This window comes from Podarcis filfolensis, assembly GCF_964270895.1.
Source record: "Podarcis filfolensis genome assembly, chromosome: 3".
NCBI lineage: Eukaryota > Metazoa > Chordata > Lepidosauria > Squamata > Lacertidae > Podarcis > Podarcis filfolensis.
This window is the reverse complement of record NC_139606.1, coordinates 69,960,088-69,984,054: the sequence shown is the minus strand read 5'-3', so window position 1 is coordinate 69,984,054 and position 23,967 is coordinate 69,960,088. Positions and strand designations below refer to the sequence as shown.

Genomic DNA, 23,967 nt, shown 5'->3' with positions numbered 1-23,967 from the left:
ATGTTCATTACCTGCCGTTTGATTGCATTCAAAGTTTATGACAGTCATTCGCTCAAATCCAGAGCTGCAAGGATCTCCTCCTGGGTATGTCAGAATGAGGTCTCCATCAGCATACCTGATTTCAAAAGCCAAAAGGGTGAATGTTCAAATTTAAGGAATTTAATTTAAGGAAGAAAAAGAGCTCACCAGTGGCCCACACTCAATGGAAACCAGAAAAAGGTTCATTAGATGGGTATCACAACTCAAAAGAGGCAAACAGATTTCTAATTTGGAATGTTATCCATTTTAGCTCTACGTCTGTCTAAAAGATCTTTGTCTTGTTAAGGTCTTCTCTTCCAAAACTAAAAGCAGAAACTAGACCTGAGTCCACCAGGATTGTCCTCCACAACACACTTTGAGTTAGTTGGTTAGAGCGTAGTGGCGATAACACCAAGGTGGCGGGTTCAATCCCTGTACAGGTGCATATTCCTGTATGGCAGAGGGTTGAACTAGATGATCCACAGGGTCTCTTCCAACTCTATGAATCTAGAATTGCCAGGAACCAACAGTGCATGCAGGAACTTTAGTTCCTAACAAATACTAATCCTCAAAGACTGTTTTCTAATTAAGCACTCACCTGAGAGTTTGGTGGGTAAACCTTCCTGCCACTTTCTGCTGAGGAACAGCTGCATGTTTGACCTGGCACGCCGAAGCATTGGCATCACTGCAGTAACCTCCAGCTGCTTTGCCACATACATTCAGATAATAGGAATACTCTTCTCTGTCTTTAGCAACGTAAGGTGTGACATACGCTAAAGAAAGGAGGGTCGTGATGATTGAAGCACATGTTTGGTAAAAGTATTTAGGTGACTGTACAGACAGAAACACACATTTACAGCCACAGAACTTATGTAATCAGTTTACAGCCCTGTTGGCGAGCTGCTTGTGTTGTCATATCATGCCCCACAAACTCACAGCTGCACGCTGTTCAGCTCTTTCCATTGGCTGCTTCAGAAACCCATGCGAAAACGCCAAAAAACTTTCAGCCACAATGTGACACAAACCACACATTTGGTTTATGCAAGTTAAGGATTGCAACTACAGATGCCAACACAATCTACAGCTCTCTTCTTCCTCACCGTCAGATTTAGACAGAGGCTCTGCCAACAGCTCACTAATCATGGTTTCAACATCTGGTGAGCAGTATCCAATTCTGAGGTTTTGCAATCTTAACGCGGGCATGTTGGTACAGTCCACACAAGACTGCATCACCTCTGGGTGGAGGGGGAAGAAACAGTCACCAGACACCATGAGCTAAGAAGCTGGGTATTAGGGACTTACAACCTAGTTTTCTCCTCAACAGTTTAGCTCCGGGATCCCCAACATGGAGTGTGTGGGCACCACAACACTCTCAGAAACCTACTCTTGGTACCCACCAACGCCCTGACTCTTCAAATTTATTTTTAACCACTTTTATTCTTATTTGTTTTTGTTGTGGTAGTTGAAAATTTTGGGGGAGGGTTGATTTTTTTTAGGTCTGAGTTTTGCTGCGGGCAGCCAGGGGCAGGGGGTAAGCGTGAGCAATTTTCTTCTGTGGAAAAGGGTATTTGTGGGGTGACCAAAATGTTGGCTTGATTTCCAAATGTGTTGCTGCTCCCAGAAAATTTGGCAAGCCACGTTTAACTTTTCCCATGCAGCAAACTATTTATACAAACTACAGCTGTGTCCTGGATTCAGCCACATCGGGCTGATTCAGGGGAATCTGGGCTTGGGACAAGTGAAGTCAGGCTGAAACAGTCTCAGGCCACCCAGCGTAACCAGGGGTGGAGAAGGGGGTGGGATGGCTGCTGATTCCCCAGCACATTCTCAGTCCTCTGGGATGCAGGTGCTCCTTTGCAAGGCTCTTCCTGTCAGGAAAGCAGCTTGCAAAACAGCACCCCATAGGTTGGTGGGCACTACTTTCCAAAGGTGCCCTGCAGAATTCCATCTCTCTCCCCCGGCCTCCTTACAGCCTGTTCCCAAGGATCTATTGCCACAGCAACTCCCTGGGCCTACTACTACCACTACACCTGGACTGTAGAAAGCTGGTGATGCTGCTACTATGGAAGGAGCAAGCAGGGAGCCATGGGAGAAGAGCACGTGGTCCCTGGGTTGGGGAGGCTATGCACAGCCCTACAATAAGGAACATTTTCAGCACAGACCAATTTAGAAATGGTGCAACCCTATAAAGGACTATACCACACACTAGCACCAATGCTTCTTCCTCTACCATAGCTACTAACTTGGTTTATACTGATGCCACTGCTTCACTCTTAGGGGGGGGAAAGGGTGCTTACCTGGAATTTGTTTGAGGGGTGTCAAATTCACATAGATACCATGCTGCTTGCTGGTCAGGACACAGTTGTTACTCTCTAGGTAGTCTCTGTGACAGGCAGACTCTGTAACCCATTCAATCTCGTACTGGCAGTTACTTTGAGCAGTGAGTCTGGGACTTGTCACCTAATACAAAAGAAAAAAAAGTGTGCCCAGAAAGGGGAAGAGAAACTCCCTTGGGTTGGCTCCAAGTTATAGCCCCCTACAAAGTTCAAAAGGCATATTCTGCACACGCACACGCACACACACACACACACACACACACACACGATGTGCTGTATGGAGTAGATCCACAACAAGACAAGAAACAGAGCTTATAATTTTATTGTATGGAGGAAGGAGGAAAGAGGAAAGAGAAGGAGAAGCTGCTTCCCTGAACTGCACCCCATGATGCTTCTAGACTTCTACCACTTTTGTGTTGGACTAGGGCCTGGGAGATCAGGGTTTAGGTCCCCCCTCTGCCATGAAGCGGAGTGACTGTGGGTGATCTTTGGCTTAACCTACCACACAGGGTTGCTGTGGGGATTAAATGAGGGAGAGAAGGCCACCTTGAGCTCCTTGGAGAAAAAGGCTGAGAGATAAATGCAATGAACAAATAAATAATATCTCAGTTTTAACTAAAATTTGCTTAGAACAAGCCAGAGTTTCCCTAGTTTGTATGTTCACAGACTAACCTATCATTTAGTTCATTTAGGCCACTGTATCCATGTTTTAAATGAAAATATAGAATAACTGAGTTGGAAGCTGGCTCAAAAGTAATCGAACCCAACCTCCTACCAATGCAGGGAATCCACTGCTACACCATCCATGACGGGGGGCCATCAAACCTCTGCTTAATAAATAACTTTAGGGCCAGGATTTTGTCCATCAGTTTCTGTCATCAAGCAACAGGTTTTGACACCCCAGGTATCAGTTACCTCTTTTTTCCTCCCCTCTGGGCACACAAAAGTAACAGTCACTGCTGGATCATGGTCACCACAGAAGTCAGGCCTCTCATTTGCATTGCTAATTTTGCCTTCGTATCTCAGGGAAAGCCTGGAAAAACAAGGGGGGGGGGCGAGTTTGAGAGAGGAGACAATGTGAGACATGCAGAAACAGCAAGAGTGGGATTTAATACAGCTACCTTATACAGTGGTACCTTGGGTTACATACGCTTCAGGTTACAGACTCCGCTAACCCAGAAATAGTACCTCGGGTTAAGAACTTTGCTTGAGGATAAGAACAGAAATCGGGCTCCGGCAGCGCGGCGGCAGTGGGAGGCCCCATTAGCTAAAGTGGTGCTTCAGGTTAAGAACAGTTTCAGGTTAAAAACGGAACTCTAGAACGAATTAAATTCTTAAACCGAGGTACCACTGTACTTTTAGTTTATCAGCTACACTGGCTCCCAGTCCATTTCAGACTACAATTCAAGGTACTGGCTACGCATTATGGAAAGCGGTTTGTACATCTGTTCTCCCTAGATTTGGGCGTATCTTGAGATATCATCACAAAACTCAGCATGAGGGTTCCCAAGGTGAGGGAAATAATCTTTTTTATGTTTGAATGCCAGAAGCCATTTTGAATCAACAGGTGACTTTTTTGTGATTTCATTCGATTTTTGGCTTGCAGGGTCCAAACTCACAAATTATACTATCCATTTAAAAATCACAATATTTTTCATTTTTTTTTTTACAAGTTTCTGGCAATGCCGGGCACTCCCCGCTAGTCACCTACAAAGCCCAAAATGTCTTGGGACCAAGATGCATGAAGGACCACCTCCTTATGTGAATCTCCATTTTACCAGCTCAGCTGTTGCTGTGCAATTGCTTTCTGAGGCAAGGTTGGTGGCAACATTTGGGAGAGATCTCAGAGGTGGCCCTCCATATGTATGGAATTTCCTGTCCCAAGAAATTACCTTTCTCTTTTTAATCCACCAGCAGATGAACATATCTCCCTTCATACAAACAGTTGATTCCGCTGCTGCTAAAGGAATTGAATTGCAAGCACCATTTTTCGTGTGCTTTTTACCGTTTAATTTGTTTTGATGGCTGGATCATTGTTGCTTTGTTGGTGGATCTCCTATTTTATTTTATTGCATTTTTAAAATTATATGCAGGTTTGTTTTAACAACTTTTGTTTTTTTATGAGTAACAGTATTTATTTTTACAAACAGATGTCTGCTGTTGTATTTGTAATATGCTTTGAGCAACTCTTTTGTGAAAGTCAAAGCAGGACACAAACTTACTAAGACGACTAATAAAATTTAAATACTAAAAAGTTTCTAGATCGTGCTTTTATAAGTGGTTAGCTTTACTGTGCTCCAGAAACAAAAACTGGCTAGATTAATTACGGATTAAAGAAAATACATTAAATGGAACTCTTAAGCCACCAGTATTCCCAACAGCAACAAAATAATTTGAGTGCTAAACGGTAAGCTGTACTTTACAGTAGACTACTTTTGAAATCATTTACTAAGATTGATATTCAAATGATAGCCCCTTTAAAGCAGAGATGGGGAACTTGTGGCCCTCCAAACTTTGCTGACTACAATTCTCATAATTCCTGATTGCTGGCCATACTTAAGGGTGTCAAATAGCACTGTTGGGGACCCAGTTTCCTCACCCTGGTTTAAAATACCATAAGACTGAAGTCATACCTGTTTTTATCAAGCTGCTTGAGTTGTTCTTTAGGATGCCCCAGGTCAAATGCATGACCATCCTTCAACAGGCAAGCTGAACTTCCCTCTGGACAACCCTTGCCCTCAACAGAGGATTTTCCTGTCAATACAGTGTTTATGTAAGAAATAAGACCATAAATAAGGTTTCAGAAGGATGTTAGGGCAAAATCTTCCATTTAAATGTAAACTTAATTTTGACCATGTAGTGTAAATGGGACGAGGAGACTGCTGGGCCAGACTGAAAAATCAAAGCTACAGAAATCAAAGATTATCTTTACATATAATACCCACTAAGCTGGAGGAGTAGGCAATACTTATCTCAACATCTTTATGGTTGCAGAAACATTCTAGAATGGCAAAAGGTACTCTGTTCAAGATACCCAGAGTGAAAAGAAAAAAATTACCAAATACCTGCATGCACTATGCATATCAACAACAGTTCCTGGCTGAATGGCTCTCTAGAAACGATACTTCAGAGAATATGAACAGTCTTTTAGTAACTCTTGAGTTACGTCTTACTGTCCTAAGAGGGGTAAGCTTTACAAACTAGTATTACCCCAGTGATGTGTTAAAAGTTTGGAATAATCTCAACTCCACATATTATCTTTATTTGGCATTGTTTCCTAAAACTCGCAAGCTTTTATGAGTAACTTAAAGATGGGCAAAGCCAGTTCTAATAAGGTGTATTGATCCATCTACTAATGATTGATCTATTATCTGCTAATATCAGAAGCTGAGCAGGGACATAGATGACCTTTTACTTCATTTTCTTCAGCATTGTATTAGAGAGGAAATGTCAGGACAATAAGTTGGAAATCTGACAGCATTTGAATTACAGATCCTATAACAATCATGTACAAGAGGAAATCTGGGAATGAGTGTAGTTCAGTAGCAGAACATCTTTTTTCATAACAAAAGGCTCCAGACTCAAATTCCCAGCGCCTCCAGGTATGGCTGGAAAAGACTCAAAACCCAAAACCTTGGAGAGCTGCTGCCCAAGTCAGCAATACTGAGCTATGTGGACCAATGGTCTGACTTCATATAAGGCAGCTGCCTGTGTTCCACTGTTCCTCTGGAAAGCCTAACAAATCTTAATTGTAAAAAAAAAATGATGCAAACAATGCAACAGAGAATTTAGGAATGTTTGAACACAGGGTATTTGTTTTCTGTGTCTCTTATACTGAAGAAGTCCACTGTAAAATTGTTTTTTGGGGGAAGCTCAGTCAGCACAGCATGAGATTCTGAATTTTAGGGTTATGGTTTGAGCCCCACGTGGGGCAACAAGATTCCTGCATCGCAGGGGGTTAGATTAGATAATCCTCATGGTCCTTCCCAAATCTACCATTCTTTGATTCTAACACATGGAGGCTGGAAAAAGGTTACTCAGGCGTATCTCGGTTCATGTTTGAAAGGGCTGAGGCAATACACTTTTCCGAATGCATCTGAGGTTTGACTGTTCAGATGCATTCAAGATTCTGCTAGGAAAGTAAATGCGCTCTTAATCAATCAGAGATGTGAAAGCCTGGTGGTGGGGGCAGAAAAACTGAGGGGAATCTCTATTCTTAATTCTGACCTTAAAGGGAAAAAGAAGCAGCATCTCATTCCATCTATAGAACCACGGCAATGGTCCATTTGGAAAATGTATCCCAAAAGCAAGTCTCAAAAAATAAAAAAGGTCATTATAGTCAATACAAGATCGTGTAAAACAGTATCATGATGCATCTAGTAAAATATTTTAGTGGCCCAAGGAGTCACCAGATACTGCAAAATACTGACTAGCAAAATAATTTCCAAAAAGAAATTAAGTATGCTTCAACCTGTTTAAAAAATATGTATCAGACTGGTCACAGGAAGGTACGCCTCAAGTTTCTAAGGGGAAAATGTGACTCAGATGAAAAACAAAAAGCAAGCATATTAGACACACAATGTATGCCAAGGTTCAGACCTATGTTTCTACAGACGTTGATGTAGAGCTCCACGTCATCATCCGAGTCCTCTACCAAGTATCCTCCAGAAGTTTTAATCAGTGGGTTCAAGTCACGTTTCCTCAAGTCTCCATCAAATATGTAACAAGGCACCTAGAAATTAAATCACACTAATGACATGCAGAAGAGAAAGCATCACACCATTTCAGAGACCATTTCACACATTTCAGGAAAGAATCCTGATACAGACACTCCCATTGGAGACCTGCCTATGGAAGAATCATGCTTCAACATGTATAGCTGATGTAGATATTGCATCAAGTTTTGCTGAAATGGTTAGGCAAGTGCCTTGCTGCCAATGAAAATGTGCATTAATTCAAGGTACTGGTTATGTAGCTCACCAGTGGAACCAGGTTGGGACTAGAATGCTTAGAAGTATACATTAGGCTAGTCAAGGCTCCATTGTCCCAGAAGGGTCCATTGCAGCCTGGAGCCATCTCTGACTGTTCTTTACTGCCATTATGATTTGCTCACTAGGGAAACCAGCAACAGGGCTGAGGAGCAACCACACCCACCTCCCTGTGTTCGCCTGCCCTCTCCCCGTTCTTGCCGTTGCCACATGCTCTCTTGCCTAGCACTGAGCATGAGGTTGACAACTTTCCTTGTGATGTGGGTCCCAAGTGGTTCCATGCAGTAACCCTGTGCAAGAGTTTTTAACAGGTGGGTGGGACAAGCCACCAATCATGTGATGTCATATGACTGGCAGGTGGCATCACCACCCTCCTTTCAACTTTGGCCCATGAGACTGATCAGGACCTGGCATGTGGAGCCAAAAAGGTTCCCCACTCCAGCCTAGAACTTGCATTACCTCTTCAGTTGGTTTAAACAAATCTTTCTTGCAGGCCACATATGTCTTCCATTCAAAGTAGTGCACACAACTGGTTGAAGTCACAAATTCTGGGGAACCCTGATTAAGAAATTGACGAAATACAAAGTGTGCTGTTACTCATTATTAAACCAAAAACAGAAAGCTTAATCGTTCAAACGGGTAACAGAAACCAATTACCTAGAGCTAGAACAAGAACACTCTAGCAGGTAATTAATTGCTGAATGACTTTTCGTTGGCAAGTTGGCAGATATGGACTGAAGCCAGGAATATGAAAGTACATACACATAGTGTACCACAAACTAAGGTACTTAGAATAACAGGACAATTAATTAGAATTCGGGTTCTCAGATGCCTTCTCAGATGCACTTTTATTTCCCGATTATACATGAAAAACATGCCCCAGTAGCCCAACTTTTTATAGATCTTAATTTTAAGCTGCTCTGGCAGTCAGTTAACGTTGGCTGAGAAAACAGGTGTAACTAAAATACAATACATCTTACAGTCAACCCGTGTGCATAAACTGATTAACTGTACAGTTACTGAGAGATAAAAACAAACATTTGGTTTGGGTATCCCTTCTAAACAAAGCCCATGCACTCCAGAAGAGCCAAGGAAACATAATATACAGGTAGCTTTATAGCAGAAAGAATCTATAAATTAAAAGTAACAGATGCCATATTGAAAGAAATAAAGCATATGAATTGACACTAAGTCTTTAAAATATAAAAATGCATTTCTCAACATGTTTGTATTTTCCTATTGTGATTTATCAATTATACTTTTGTATTGGTTATCATGTTCAATGTTTTAATAATAAAACTTAGTTTTCAAAAACACATTAAAAATTGAGGAAAATATGTCCTTGCATATATTTTTATAACAAGAAAGGTTTTTGGCAATAATGCCATACTGACCAGAGTCTTCCCACAATAGAAATTAATGTTGCTTTGTAATTTGTGCTCGGTTCCTTGCTGTCTACAAGTCTGTGTAGTGTTGAACTCCAAGAGCAGTTTAGAACTTCTCATCAACGAGGAATCCCCTAAACAAAGCAACAACGAAGTCAAAATATATTTATACCCCTGCCTTTTATTGTGTAAGACTAATAGAAGCTTGGGCCAAATTGGATTTGCCAATCCACACAAGCCTTCCGTAATCCAATTTTAACCAATTCAGAACTGATACTTTGAAATAGATCTTCTGTAATTCAGAGGGCAAATGCCTATATTTCAAAAGCTTAGTACAGGGCATATTGTAGTTTTTTTTTTTAAAAAAAAGCCCACCTGATATTCACTTACAGAAAACACATTTGTCTTGATTACCTTTATGTGCAAAGATTGAGCTAAACATGTTTTGGGGTAGTATAACACCTTCATGAGAAATCTCTTTAGGTTAAGAATGGATAGAACAACACCTACTGCTGAAAGTCCCATTAACCTACTTTCATTCCTCTGATCTCTTGGCCACCCAAGAGCAGCCAGCAGAACTCCACGCTTGTGCAACGGGGTTCCCCTAGATCCATCCCTTACGAAAACCCTCAGTACCCAAAGCAAAGATGCTCCCAAGGAATGAGAACCCTTTTCAAACGGTGTGGGATGAGGTACAAGGGGCTGAAGGGGGTGTAAAACTGGGAAGAATTCTGCAGGGATACTTGTGTACACGGAAGGGTCTTGCCCTGCTTTGGAGCCAAGGCATATAGAAGCCATATAGAGCAGAACAAAGGCACCCCCCTCAGCTAGTCCTTTTCTGTAGGGAGAAACATGTGGGTTTTGACCTTGAATGAGTAGGCTGGCTCGTGACTTAAGAAGCATTTAAAAAAATCAAGGAAACATCTATCTCTATTTCATCTTTCTAGCGTTGAGGAAGTTTAGCTTTTGTAATGAAGAGCATCCAGTCAGGTGAGCCTCCACCTGCAGTCTGATGCAATACAACTTCGCTGCCTCTGTGCAAAGTAGGCCTCTGTTCTTTTTTTCTTATTTTGGCATACAGCCAAAACATGAAGCTGGAGCTATTCACTCACCTATCTAGATCACACCTTTCCATTAAAGGTGCTCGAGCCAGCTAATGCAAAAAACACAAATCCAACAATAAGCTCTTAAAATCATCCGTAAAAACACACACACGCACAGGTTAAAACCAATTGAGACACACATCGTATGAATCAGAGGCCCAGCTAAATAAAATATATCTGCCTAGCAAGCCCCCCATGAAAAACTGAAGCCTAGTTCTTCCCTAGGTGGGTCTAGGCATAGAGTCTTCAGTCATCTGACTACAATGCATTCTTAGTCTGTGGTCATGTATTCTGTAAGTGCATAGAAGACCCTGCTGGGTCAGGCAAATGTCTCATCCAGTCCAGCATCCTATTCTCACCGTTGCCAACCAGATATCTGTGAGAAACCCGGGAGGAGGACCCTGTGGTTTCCTGCAAAAGGTATGCAGAAACATGCTGCCTCTGACCATGGAGACAGGGCATAGCTTTCATGGCTAGTAGCCACTGACAGCCTTATTCTCCATGCATCTGTCTAATGCCATAAAACTAGGAGCACAGTGTCTGTGGGCAGCACCCCGTTTTTTAATTATATCATGGTTTTAGCAAAGGCTAAATCATGGGAGGCATGATTTCTCCTGAGTGTCTCATTTCCCCATCTTAGTGCATACCCATGTATTTGCCAAGGAGTTTTGAAGAAGTCCTTAGTGTGCCACCATCCAGAAATACTTGTGTACAAGTTACTTCAATGAAATTCCCTCTCCTTTTGTCTTTTTCGTTCTCTTGTGACTATGGCCAAGTCCAAAGTCAGTGAAGATGCTCAGCAAAACACAGCTAGCATCACTGCTGCAGCTTGGACTTTTGCCAACTCAGAAAGAGTGAAAATAGATTCCATTTTTGACTGGCTCAGCCAGGACTATTAGGAGTTATATATTGCTTAAAAGGAAATCAACTCCTTTCATTATACCACAGTCAGGGGCAAGAGATAGAGACAGTCTGCAGCTATGAAGGTCAATGGTTCTCTTCTTCCCCACCCCCGAGAACAAGATACTGGCTCCAGAACTCAGCTTACATTGACAAGTAAGAAGTCTAACCCTCTATAACAGCTGCCAAGGAAAGTCCTTGAAATCATCCAGAATTAATATGCTCTCAAGGCCTAATTGCAAAATTAGAATGTTCTATAGGATGTGTTCTATTTGAAACTGAAGTCCAGAGGTTGGAGGATCATAATTTAATAAAAGTGTATGGCTATTTTTTAATCACCACAAAATGCAAAAAATATTACATATACATATACTGTATATACACATGACCACCAGATGCCATTTCAGGATGGGTGTGGGTAAGTAAAAATAAAACCTGGTGCTCCAGGACTGCCTCAATTCACAGAAGTTACTGGGAAAAGGTTCCAACTGGAGGAACACAAGGGAGAATCCATTTTCAACCCTTTCCCCTGCAGCCCCCACCCCCTCAGCTTTTCACAGTGTTCTGGTGTCTCAACTAACCCTCCAGAGAAGCGATTCAGGTGGCATAGGGGGAAAAGGAAGTTAGGAAAAGGTTGCCTTTCCCCTTCTTCCAGCATGGAGTGGAATTCAGTGCTGAGGGTCTCTGTATTTTGTTTTCCTCACAGCCACCTTGGAGGTGGTGTGCCACTCATCTCCTTTTAAAGCAAGTAGCCCCCCAATCTCAAGAGCATATTTCAGGGCGAAGTGGGAGTATGGAGTAGGTGATGAAGGCAAAGTCTTGTTGCACAAGCAGAAGCCTGTTCTGCAGGCAGATCAACCTATGGTTCTTTCCAGGGAAGAGAGGGACAGAAAAAGCTTTTTACCCACAGCTTCAAGCTTTCTAGAACTTTTACACCTTTATCTAGGGCAGGGAACATGTGGCCCTCCACCATCACTAGTCAGCAGTTTAGGGATGGTGTGTGCTGCTTGTGTAACGCTTTAATTGGCTCATGGCAGAGAGATGGATTTTATGAAGCTTCTAGGCTGAGCTGGTCATGTCACACCCCTCTCTCTGGACCCATTTTGGGGAGGGAGCCAAGGCATGTAGAAGGAATAACAGGAGCAAACCAAATCCTCATTCTCAAGGAAAGCTAGATCACAAGGGTTGAGAAAAGCCAGCTGGCTCCTAGCATCACACAGGTTATGCGGCAGATGAGAGACCAGAGCACCCCCAGAACAAAAACTTTGCCCACGTACCCTGCCTGCCGCTGCAAGATTTCATGTGCACAAACCATTTTGCCTTAACAGATTGAGTTATTTCTGCCTCCTCAAGTTGCTGGCTGAAAACAGAACCAGACTGAACTTTAGGATGCCAACCCACATACACATTTCACAAGCCAGGAAAGAAAGGATAGATTCATTTTAAAGCAGCCCTTATCAGTTTAAGCCATTCTCCTCCCTTTGCACACCACACCCCAAAAGTCAACTGCTGCAAAGGGCTGGCAATATAGCTCACCAGCAAGAACATGAAGCTTTCAGGACAAGGAGAGAAACCTTGAACACAGGCACACGCAAGAGAATTTAATGGGTGGTGTTTCACATTTTAACATCCATATAGCAGACAAACCTCTGGACTTACCTACTGAGAAACTGGCATTGCTTTTTATGTCGTATGCACAAATGGTACTCGACCCTCCACAGCCTGTGGCACTACCACAGAGGTTTATTTTGTAGTGTACTTTATCTGGATCAACAGCTTCCCACGTATAACTGAAAAAGAAGAGTGGGAAGAAGGTACAATGAATATGTGCTGCCAAACTACACGTTTCAACAAAATAAAAAAATTCCTTCCAGTAGCACCTTAGAGGGCAACTAAGTTTGTTATTGGTATGAGCTTTCATGTACATGCACACTTCTTCAGATAAATGTTTCAGCCCAGGCTATTCATCAGCATCTTAAATCTAGCAAACGTTTTGCTCATATTTAACACACACTGCTCCCCCCAATGAGCTTTCCAGCACACTGTCAGCAATGCAGGGAGCTGCAACAACGAACATCTTTTTGATAAGGCACATTTCAGATTATATTCTGAAGCAGTTTAACCAAAATAAAAATTCATCTTCGCTAAACACATGCAAACCATCTATTGTCACCTCAAAAACATGGAACAAACTAAAAGTTGTGAAGCGCCCTGTGATCTTTAGATGAAGGGTGGAATACAAATTTATTAAATAATAATAATAATGATATGATGGTGAGGATGTATTTTTTCTGAAATTAGCATTTAATGCTCAGGAACATAAGACACTGCCTTCCATAGAGGTCCAGCTAGCTTCAGTATTTCAGTCCTACCTAGAGACACCAGGGATCAAACCTGAGAACTTTTGCATGCAAAATATATGCTCCACCTACCACCAAGCTACAGCCTCTTTCCCAGAATGTCATAGAAGATTGGCCATTAGTTCAGAGGGACACTCTTCCAGCTGCAGTTAATATTTCAATAACAAACTTCTAAGTAACTATGTACCAGGGGGTAGCTAAATAGATGTTTGAGGACTAAACTCGCATCATCCCTAACCATTGGCCATGATGCCTGGGACAGATGGGTGTTGGGAGTGCAACAACATCTGGAGGGCCACAGGCGCCGTACCCACCTAGTGGAAAAATCAGACAAAGGATTCAACGTGTCTTGCAGAAGATAAAAGCAAGTAGTTATTGAGAACTGAAGTGGCACTTAACACTTCCATTTTCACATTTGTGTTTATTGAACAACAGGTCCTGTTCCCCCTGCATGCAAACATATTCACCCTTGGAAGCATATGTATATCTCCCAGTGCTGTCAACGGTACAATATTCATGGGCACTCTCATCTCAGGAGCCTTAACTATATTGGCCTGACTAACGTCATGGGAGCTGCTTCTCCATGGAAAGCCCCCTGCAGCTGAGGTCATGTTTAAAATGACTCAATTAATCAGACAAGAACTTGGACCACAAGAGTTTCATCTATGCAATCTGACACGGAATAAACATTCAAAAGAAAAGCCGTATACGTTTCCCTTTTTTTTAAAAAAAGGTTGGTGTTAACAGAGAGAAAAAGCTTTCAGTTTCCAGTCCCAAATCATGAGACTTCTAGTCAACTGGAATGTATTTGTTATGCCCCTGACACAAAGGCAGACAAAGGGAAGTACAGGCTACTTAATGCTGTAAGCAATTCTACAGTAGTCATGGCCCACTTCTCACCAAGGGAGCCAACCTGACTCAGAGCAGCATTGCTTGTAGGGCTGGGCATTTGACTGGCCCAAAACAATTCAGTCAACTGATGGTCAAAGTACTTAAAACAACATCAGAAGAGAATACTTTTAAATCAACAAGTCTGAGACTTGTGCTCATCACAAAAGCAACTTAAATTGTTAACTGTTTTGCCATGGGCTCACAGATCTTAGCTAGCCCGGGTAGCCAAGCAGGGTCACCAAGTCTGCCAAGGTGTTGTTCCCAGTCTCACATTGCTACAATGGTCACCATCCTTGGTTCCAATAAAAGTATTTACCCACATCCTAGTGAGGCACACAACACCGATATTGGACCAGCTGCACTCCTGAGCACATTTAAAGTGGCTATGCTGAACTTGAACCCACTGAATGGTTTGTGGTCAGGTTATCAGAAGAAGCCCCTTCACTGGTACAAACTTGCCTGCACTCCGAGATAAACTCCAGAGGTCCTATCTCTAAAAATCAAAGATACTGAAAAGGTTGTTTCTCTGGAGCCTTCCATTTGCAGCCCCACATTTGTAGAAACTCCCTCCCAGGCAGAAGACAAGGTCTTTCAAGTAGCACAACCCCCCCGCCCCCGTTTGTGAACTCTCACCCAAGTGATATACAAATGGCCCAATCAGTACAAGCTTTTGAAACTCACCTATTTCAGATTGTTTTTTTCTTAACAAGGCACACTCCTCCATTGTTTCCCGAGACAGATGGCTATCAGCAGCAACAACAAATGGTGCTGATTTTGGAAATCGTTTTAAGTTGTTACAGCTAATACATTATAATAGTCTATTGTTTTAGTTAGACTAGTATTCTAAATAATTTCAACTGAAATATAGATGGCATTTTATACCCAAAATAAATTGTCATTTCAGGTAAGATGCCCTGCGAGGGCCTTGCCCAAGTAACAACCTAGAAATGTTTAAATAGATATGTAATGTGGGACTTTTAGGTGATGCTACAAAAGATTAATAAATGGAGTGCAGGAGACGAGGGCCTGTGCAGAGGTAAGGTGAGAAGTTATGGGAAGGCAGAAATGTGAATTAAGTCCAAAAATAGTGCACTAGGCACTGGAACAGACATAGTGATCCCGTATGGACAACAGTCACTCTCCATCCACTCTACCATAAGACCAGCTCTGTCAGATTTCTCCTGCCACTGTCATCTCTAGTAGCCATTCCATCAGGCTATAGGACAAGGAGAAACATAGGACTTCAAGGCCTCTGCTGTAACACCAACACATTTTTACTCCTCCTCTCCTTGAACTCTTTCAATTCCTGCTAGTCATTACAATAATTCTGTAACTAACAAATGGTGCCCGATATTGCTTTTCTGTCCTTCCTCCCAAACTGCATCTACTCCAACAAGGCATCTAACAGTGAGAGATTTTTTCCCTTAATCTACAGTATTGCAAAGCACCATTGAACTGCATGAGGCTTAACTTTCTAAATATCCCCCCCTTCAAAAAGCTGCAACCCATCCTAAATGGAAAAATATGGTAGATTGCCCTCTGTAATTTTGGGTATAATCTCTCTTCTGGAAATGCAACGTTAGTAGTGGCGTAAATCTGCCCAGTTGTACTGTGTTGGATTTCAACACATCGTGGATAGTCAAAATTTATCAGAAGCATATATAGATTAAATTTTAAAATGTGCTTTACACTAAAGTTTGTATATTGTTCACATCTTGCATTTAAGAAGCAATGTTCTAAATATTTCAATAGTGCTACCTCAGACAAGAGTATAATTGGAAAAATCCCAAAGATTCCACACTGAAATTTACCAAGGGAGAGGATATTTAAAATGCTGGCAGGAAAACAAGAAAGAACAGGACATATCCAAACAAAATACAATATAGATTTTTAAAAAAAACAAACAAGAAAATATAGTCAGTTATGTAGGCAGTTATGAATGATCATGAAGCTGTAATTGCAAGCTGACATGCAGAAGACTGACTAAGGTGAAGTTAAGTGCTGGTACCAGTGGTGCTGAATTTAGAATATTTCTGTATTTTCCAAGTTTCAACAATTTGTTTTGTTGTTGCTGTTTTGTTTTTGGTAAACATCACTATATTTTTCCCCCTGAAAACAAATGATACTGATAAAGACACATCAGTTCGTCACCAAGTCAGTTTTAATCTTGACTCAGCCAGGCTTTTTGTTAATTTCTGCTCTGTGCTCAATTGCAAGTCTGCAGGCACATGCCAAAATTACCTGCCACGTTCTACTTTATACAATGGCAAGGTTGGAATTGCTGGCACAGCACAACCGAACAGTTTAATAAATATACACAGAGAGAGACCAACCCACTTGCATTGGAATGCTACACAGATTCTCTAAAGCAATGAATTGCTTTATTCATTGCAAAAATGAAGCAAAAACCTTTTCAGTAAAATCCTGCAGGTATACAGCTCACCTCATTCACACAATGAGCCACTGTTTGTGTTTATTCAACGTGGAATGCATTTTACACACATAAAGAGTGCTTTTCCAACTTAGTCCTGAACAAAATGTACTCCAAGTATAACCAATTTCTTGTTTTGGTTTGAAAATGTATCTACAATTCAACATGGCAGCCTCTCTCCACTTCCACGCAAAAATCAACAAAACAGAAGAAACAGATTGTAGTGTAACATTGTGGCCAAAGGACAAAGCTAGGAATCAGTGCAGTCCCCAATTCAAATGTCACTTCTGCCATGAACTCAATGGGTGGCCTTACTCAAGCATTCTTCTCTCTCAGTCTGCGTATCCCCATTTGCAATATGGGGATAACTGTTATAGCTGCTGAAGGTTATCTTTTATAGCAAGGCAGGAAATACTGACAACCCATTCTCTAAAGAGTTGCTGAAATTTCCACATTGGCAGGGAATTACTAAAGAATATTCTTCTGAAAAGACAATTCACCTGCAAGGGTGGGATCTAAAAATATACTATTTAAGGATGGAGTGCATGGAGAAGATGAAACAAAAGGAAGCAAAGAGTTTAGTTGTGTTGGCTTGAGACAGGCTTCATAGGGCTACAGCAGTGATCTTCTGGGATTGTAGAGCAACCTCAGCTAATTAAGACATGCCTAAACTTGTCTTGTATCAATGTAAAAAAAAATATTAGAGAGATGTAAGATGGGAAGGGTCATAGCTCAATGGTAGAGCATCTGCTTCACATGCAGAAGGTCACAGGTTCAATTCCTGTCATCTTCAGGTAGGACTGAGAATTTTCTGCACGAAACTCTGGAGTGTCTGCTAGTCACTGTGGACAATAATGAATACATGGACCAAAAGTCTGGCTCAGTACAAGGCAGCTTCCCCTGTTCCTTATTAGTTCCCAGTGTTCTCCCCATCCAATGTTTATTGTTTCCTTGGAGGGAAAGTTTCAATTAGCAATTAACCTCACTGGGCTTGGAATATCTCACCACTAAGGGGTTCCTCTCTTCCACAGCAACACAAAATGAGATATGTAATGCATATGCAATGCATTTTGAACACCCAAAGGTGCTAAATAATTATTTAAGGATTCTGAATAAATGCTATTTACAGTTGCTTAAAGTAACAAGATGCAACATACTAACACAAGACATCTATGCATGCTGTTGTTGTTGTTGTTTAGTCATTTAGTCATGTCCAACTCTTCGTGACCCAACGGACCAGAGCACGCCAGGCACTTCTGTCTTCCACTGCCCCCCGCAGTTTGGTCAGGCTCATGTTTGTAGCTTCGAGAACACTGTCCAGCCATCCTCTGTCGTCCCCTTCTCCTTGTGTCCTCCATCTTTCCCAACATCAGGGTCTTTTCCAGGGAGTCTTCTCTTCTCATGAGGTGGCCAAAGTATTGGAGCCTCAGCTTCACGATCTGTCCTTGCAGTGAGCTCTCAGGGCTGATTTCCTTAAGAATGGAGAGGTTTGATCTTCTTGCAGTCCATGGGACTCTCAAGAGTCTCCTCCAACACCATAATTCAAAAGCATCAATTCTTTGGCAATCAGCCTTCTTTATGGTCCAGCTCTCACTTCCATACATCACTACTAGGAAAACCATAGCTTTTACTATATGGACCTTTGTTGGCAAGGTGATGTCTCTACTTTTTAAGATGCTGTCTAGGTTTGTCATTGCTTTTCTCCCAAATAGCAGGCATCTTTTAATTTTGTGGCTGCTGTCACCATCTGCAGTGATCATGGAGCCCAAGAAAGTAAAATCTCTCACTGCCTCCATTTCTTCCCCTTCTATTTGCCAGGAGGTGATGGGACCAGTGGACATGATCTTCGTTTTTTTGATGTTGAGTTTCAGACCATATTTTGCGCTATGCATGCTAGGCTACTCCAATTACAGAGTTGCCTATGAAGGAGACATAGTTCAGTGATACTGTAAATGCTTTCCATACAAAACGTTTCTGACCTCTCTAGGCAGAGTCAAGAAGAGCCCATCTGAAATCCTGGAGAACTGATGCTAATGAGTAGAAACTATCTTCAGCTAAATGTATCATATCAGACTTTGTCTAAAACACCTTCATACATTCATAAATGTTTGCATAAAAGCATGATGGGGGCTGAGCTTCCTTTCCACAGAAAGTGAAACATACTGAACTTTTGAGCTGGCTATCACAACGCAGGAGAGCAGGCAAAGGTTAAATTAACTACTTCTCAAGTTAACAGCAGGAAAAACCTGTTCCACTTACTAGATTTGCATTGTTCCAAGCATACCATATGCAATTATTTTGATGGTACAGGATTCAACCCACTGAGCAAGTTAAATACACAAGCAACAGCTCTAGTTATTTGTCCTAACAAAGAGGAAGGTCTGAGATAGGCAATTAAGTTCATTTCGCAACACCATTCTCCCAAGGGAAATTTTATGCAAATGTGTTTTGACAAAGTGTAATTGAGTCAATACATCACAGCTGTGAAAAACCTCAATTACTATCCAGGCAAAAACTGCCTAGGAATGAAGACTGTTTTAACAGTTGATAGAAAGCTGTGGAAGGGAGCCGGTGCCCCTCACATCCAGGCATTAAGGACACTGCTCCAGCCCAGTACTGTACTTGTATAGTACAGCAGATGGCACCTCAGCTAAACTCCTTGAAGAAAACACTCCTCCTTGCATAAAATCACTTTAGAAGTTACAAAGCGGCCCCACTGCCTGCACAGATAACATGTCTGAAACAAACCCGAGCAGTTCCACCTATGGGGGGATGGCATTAGGAGCGGTTGCGACCTCTGCGAACTAACACAGAAGGCGTCTTTTACCAGACACGCAAACGCACATTTCCCTAATACAACCGAGGGAATACAGAAGGGCGGGAGGGGGGGAATTAAAAGGTACGAAAAGGCTACTTTAAAGACTAAAATACGAGATGTCCCATAACCGTTACAAACACAAAAGAAGAGGAAGCCGAAGCAGCGCTTGTCTGAACGCTCAGCGTTTCCACCTGCGCGCCAGGTGCTGCACGGAAAGGGGAAGCAGCAACTCGAGTTTTCCGGTTCCGCGCGCCGCCCTTGGGCCCCTGCCAGCTGTTCACCAGGGGCAGCTTCCCGGGACGGAGGAGGCGAGCCAGGCAGTCACTCACCGGCACAGCTCCTGGTAGCTGAAGCTGCCCTGGGCCGCGGCGGCGGCGGCGGCGGCGCTGCCTCCCTGCTGACTCGGGAGGACGATGGAGAGGAGCAGCAGGACGAGAGGGAACCCGGGTCGAGACCCAGGAGAGGAAACCTGGAGCCGGCGAGGCCCCCCAGCCGGGGCCCAGGCGTCGCGTCTCATGGCGGGGCACAGGGCTCTCGGTGCAGCTTCCGGGGCTACTCCGCTGACATGGTCGAGAAGACGGGAGAGAACAGGCAAGCGGGTCATGTGACTCCCGCCCCAACACACGCCAGAGCCGCTCATGTGACCCGCCCCGCGCCTGTCACGTGGCGGCAGTCATGTGAGGTGGGGCGTGAAGAGCGGCCGCTTTCCGATGGTGGGGGGCTGGGGAAGCGGCTGAGCGGCCGATAGGCTGATAAAGCTGCCGCTCACATGCTGAAGCTCACGCGGATGGCTGCACCCAAGAATGGATAAGCCCAGAAAAAGCCCCCGGATAGGAATCGTAGAACCGCAGAGTTGGTTCACACGACCGCTTCACTTGATTTGACTCCTGGACTCAGCGCTTCCGACTCGCGTCTCATCTGCCGGGTGGGCGGAAGGATTCCCGCCGGGAACGCGGTGCACGCGATGCGTTAGGTGTGCAATGGCTCGTCCACACGTGCAAGGCAGCCGTGGCAGTGAGGAACTTGCGTGCGTGAACCAGCCACAAATGCCTAATTCCCAAAGAAGCAAAGGCACGGGGGTTCTTTTTGGAGGCTGTGACAGGGCCCCTAGAAACTACTTTATTACATGGAGAAATTAGAATAACGGTTTTACTTAGCATGGGCGGTGGTTACTAGAATGGAGGAAAGCTTCCGTGGGTTCACAAGTGGAGAGACAGCTGCTGCACTCGGGTCCTGCTTTTGGACATATAGGTGTCTGGTTTGCCACTACAAAAACAGGATGTTGGATGAGATGGAACATTTACCTGTCTCTGAAGTACATACTCTTCCTATGTTCAGAGAAATCTTCCAGGACTCTTAGAAAAGAGGCATTGGGAAACTTCGTTGGGTTTCCAAAGGCAATTAAGGCATGAGAATAAGCTTCACCCAGAGTTTACTGGATGTGTTTTCAAAATAAACCATTTATTTTTGCTTATTGAATACATTTTGCTTGATCTGTGATTACTTATTTATATTGGACATGCAGGCCTGGTTCTCATTACACTTGGATCGTGTTCATCCTCTGGTCCTCCAATGTCTTTTTTATAACTCATGATTACAGAGTTTAACCATGAGCCATAGTTTGAATGACACCTTGCCTTAGCTCTGTGTGGTGTGGAATAAAAAAGACTGGAGGAGGAAGAAGGTTGCTTATTTGTAAAGTTTAGCTTACCATGTCAAGCAAACCGGCTTGCAGCCTAGTTCTACCCATATTTACTCAGAAATGAGCCCTGCAGAGTTCACTAGGGTTTGTTTCCAAGTCTGTGTAAATAAAAGAGCAATCTTAATTTGAAGAGTGCTTTATAATCTTTATTGTGTACACTCTTGCAATGAGCTTGTAAAGTAGACCTATGTCATCAGCAGGTTCAATTGTCTTAAGAGCAAACACATTGGACAAAATGTAAACATTCCAGTCTTTTAAATAGTTAAAATCCCTCTCCCCAATCAAAGGCACCAGTTTATTAAAAAAAAAATCAATGACATAAAAAGGTAAAGTTAGCCATGGTGGCCCATAAAAAATTTCCAGAATCCAGTGTTAAGCTGATACCTGCATTAAGCCACCCTAGATGCCACAGAACAATGTGCAAGCTTTTAAGTTCTCTAGAACTCTCCTGGGTAGATGGTAAAAAAAAAAAAGCAAGAGTGCAAATGGTTAGTGGTGAAGCCCACATCTGGAAAGACTTTAAGATGAGGCTTTGCCATGTCGTGTAGGTTTCAGGTTGCGCCAAGAGCCAATGGGAAGGAGAAATATAGAATGGCTGGCTCCCCATCTCCATGAATAGTTCTCTATTCCTGTTTCCCTTCTACCAAAGAACCTGTGTGTTTGGCCTAAGGAAGGAGCACACCTGGGTAACAGCTGGCTTTGGCATTCCCCCATGTTAGCCATGTATGCATGAGCCAATCCTCACAAAGTGTTGGGGGATCATGAATTTCTGTAGTGCAGACAAGTGCTCAGCAACAAGGAGCCTCCCAAAATTCCTTCTGTTAGATGGGCTGTGTACCATTCAGTTTCCAGGCACAAGGGGGAACAATTAGTACTGGAATACATCCAGTTTAGTCCCTGGATTTTCTCTTCAGTATTTTTGGTAAAAACATATTAAGCCAGATGTGCCACACCTTACTGTCCATTATCCAGAATCCTATTCTTAGCTTTAGAACTCAAGAAATGGGTTCCTATGGATTCCTTACACAGAGATCACTTTTGGATCAAGTCCTCAGATGAAGCCTCTCATTATTGCTTTCTTGTCAAGCTGCCCACTGACATCCTAATTTAGCCCTATTTGGACTTACTAGTTTCCTTTTTAGGGTTGGTGGACATCTCCCTTGCTGTGATCCCAGCTTGGAAGAAGATAACCTGGCTGCCCTATTCTCACCGTCAGCTTCACCCTCACCTGCCCTTTGCTAAGTGCCTGGGTATCAATGAGTGTAGCTGCCTGTCAATAAATACTATCCACCTCTTGCCTGGTGTGTGAGCAGCAAGTTAAATATGCACTTGTGAGTCACACTATCTCTCCAACAAGTCCTGGATATGCAATTAGTAGGGTAGTAGTAAATGAGGAAGGGGCTTACATATCTTAACATTTGCCAATATTCTTTCTGCAGAGCAAAGGTTCCCTCTCCTGTGCTGTGATGATAAAGCACGAATCGTATACTATTGCTATTTCCACTGGGTGGCAGTATTATGCTGTCTAAATCTATTTTAATTTGTGTGATCTAATTCTGAAATATTGTCATAGTGATTCTCAGTATGGACAAGAGAACATAAGCAAAATTGCATTCTTTTATTTTAGAACCCCTAACCCACCCTGTGAATGGTACATGTAATCATTAGATTATATTTAGGACTACATATATGAATAGGGAAATCCACCCAAGCAGGACAGTCCCCACCCCTAGGAGCAGTGGGTCAGAGTAATGATTGCTGCATCCAATGTTTTCCTGATTCCTGCTGGCCAGGGCTGCTGAGAGGCCAGCAGAGGTCAGTGGAGGGTTACTTTCACAATGCATAGGTGGGCAAACTAAGGCCCGGGGGCCAGATCCGGCCCAATCGCCTTCTAAATCTGGCCCGCGGACAGTCCGAGAATCAGCGTGTTTTTACATGAGTAGAATGTGTCCTTTTATTTAAAATGCATCTCTGGGTTATTTGTGGGGCATAGGAATTTGTTCATTTCCCCCCTCAAAATATAGTCCGGCCCACCACAAGGTCTGAGGGACAGTGGACTGGCCCCCTGCTGAAAACGTTTGCTGACCCCTGTCCTAATGCCTTCCAGGAGCAAATGCTTTGTTTGGCTGCAAGCTTACTCCCTGGGACTTCTGAGTAGGTATGTTTAAGGTTGCCCTGTTAAATATCCAGGTGTGGGTCAATAAGTGGCTTGTGTATGTTTAGGTCAGAGTTTTTGAGTTCAAAAAGCAAAACAAAATGGGGGAAAAGATAAATTCATACATACATAAGGAGATAATAATTACAAGCCCTTTCTGTTAGGAAAGGACTGTAAATTATGAAGCAAATAAGGGAAATTCCCATTTCCCAAGTAACTCCTCAAATGTTGAAAGAACGCCTGGTTTAAAGGTAAGGAACTGTAAAAAGAGAAGCCTTGCAGTTGCCCATCAGCAGTTAGACAGCAGTGAACAACATGTGCACAGACCCCCTGTTCACAGTCTTCCCCACTATGGTGAGATGTGCAGCACTTCTACTTAAGATTATAACAATTATTCCTAAATTTAGGTAGAACTGCACCATCTTTTGTCGTCATTTTTTGGCGACACATTTCTTCTTTAGCAGTGCCTAAATGGCCACTTTAAGATAAGTTAAACATTAAACTATCAACCTAAAGCCCTTGGTTGCATCCATACACCACTCCTGGGATCTGCAATCTTCCTATACATATTAGGCATGCATGTATGCATGCATGCATACATACATACATACTCCTCCCAGAATGGCAGACTTATGCCTTTTCCTTATTTTCACCAAATGGATGCTGGATTTGTACAATTACACCAAAGACGCCTCAAGAAAACTGACACAATTCTTAGAAAAAGGAGGAAGAACCTTGAGGAGACACTTTAAATCAGCCAAGAATCACCCTTGTTGAAATTAGCCGAAATTAACAAGGTCTTTACAGAGAATTTCTGTGTGTGACTCATTATTGTGGGATGCAGTGCTGAGGACCGTATCATCTGCTCAAGTGTAGCACA

General features: G+C 42.8%; 2 protein-coding genes across 2 annotated transcripts in view; one reads left to right on the top strand and one right to left on the bottom strand.

Moving 5' to 3' along the window:
* IGF2R (insulin like growth factor 2 receptor) overlaps window positions 1-19,873 on the bottom strand; it is a 67,131-nt gene extending 47,258 nt beyond the window's left edge. Inside the window, exons 1-10 of the mRNA XM_083605831.1 lie at window positions 19,560-19,873; window positions 12,390-12,520; window positions 8,737-8,861; window positions 7,802-7,900; window positions 6,954-7,086; window positions 4,988-5,108; window positions 3,270-3,387; window positions 2,316-2,478; window positions 617-791; window positions 12-115 (exon numbers count right to left, since the gene is read on the bottom strand). Of these exons, the coding sequence (XP_083461957.1) occupies window positions 12-115; window positions 617-791; window positions 2,316-2,478; window positions 3,270-3,387; window positions 4,988-5,108; window positions 6,954-7,086; window positions 7,802-7,900; window positions 8,737-8,861; window positions 12,390-12,520; window positions 19,560-19,870 (1,480 nt within the window). The 5' untranslated portion in view covers window positions 19,871-19,873. The remainder of the gene's footprint in view (window positions 1-11; window positions 116-616; window positions 792-2,315; window positions 2,479-3,269; window positions 3,388-4,987; window positions 5,109-6,953; window positions 7,087-7,801; window positions 7,901-8,736; window positions 8,862-12,389; window positions 12,521-19,559) is intronic.
* Window positions 1-23,967, top strand: part of LOC310759068 (proto-oncogene Mas-like) — a 57,253-nt gene that overhangs the window by 22,723 nt on the left and 10,563 nt on the right. The window lies entirely within an intron of this gene.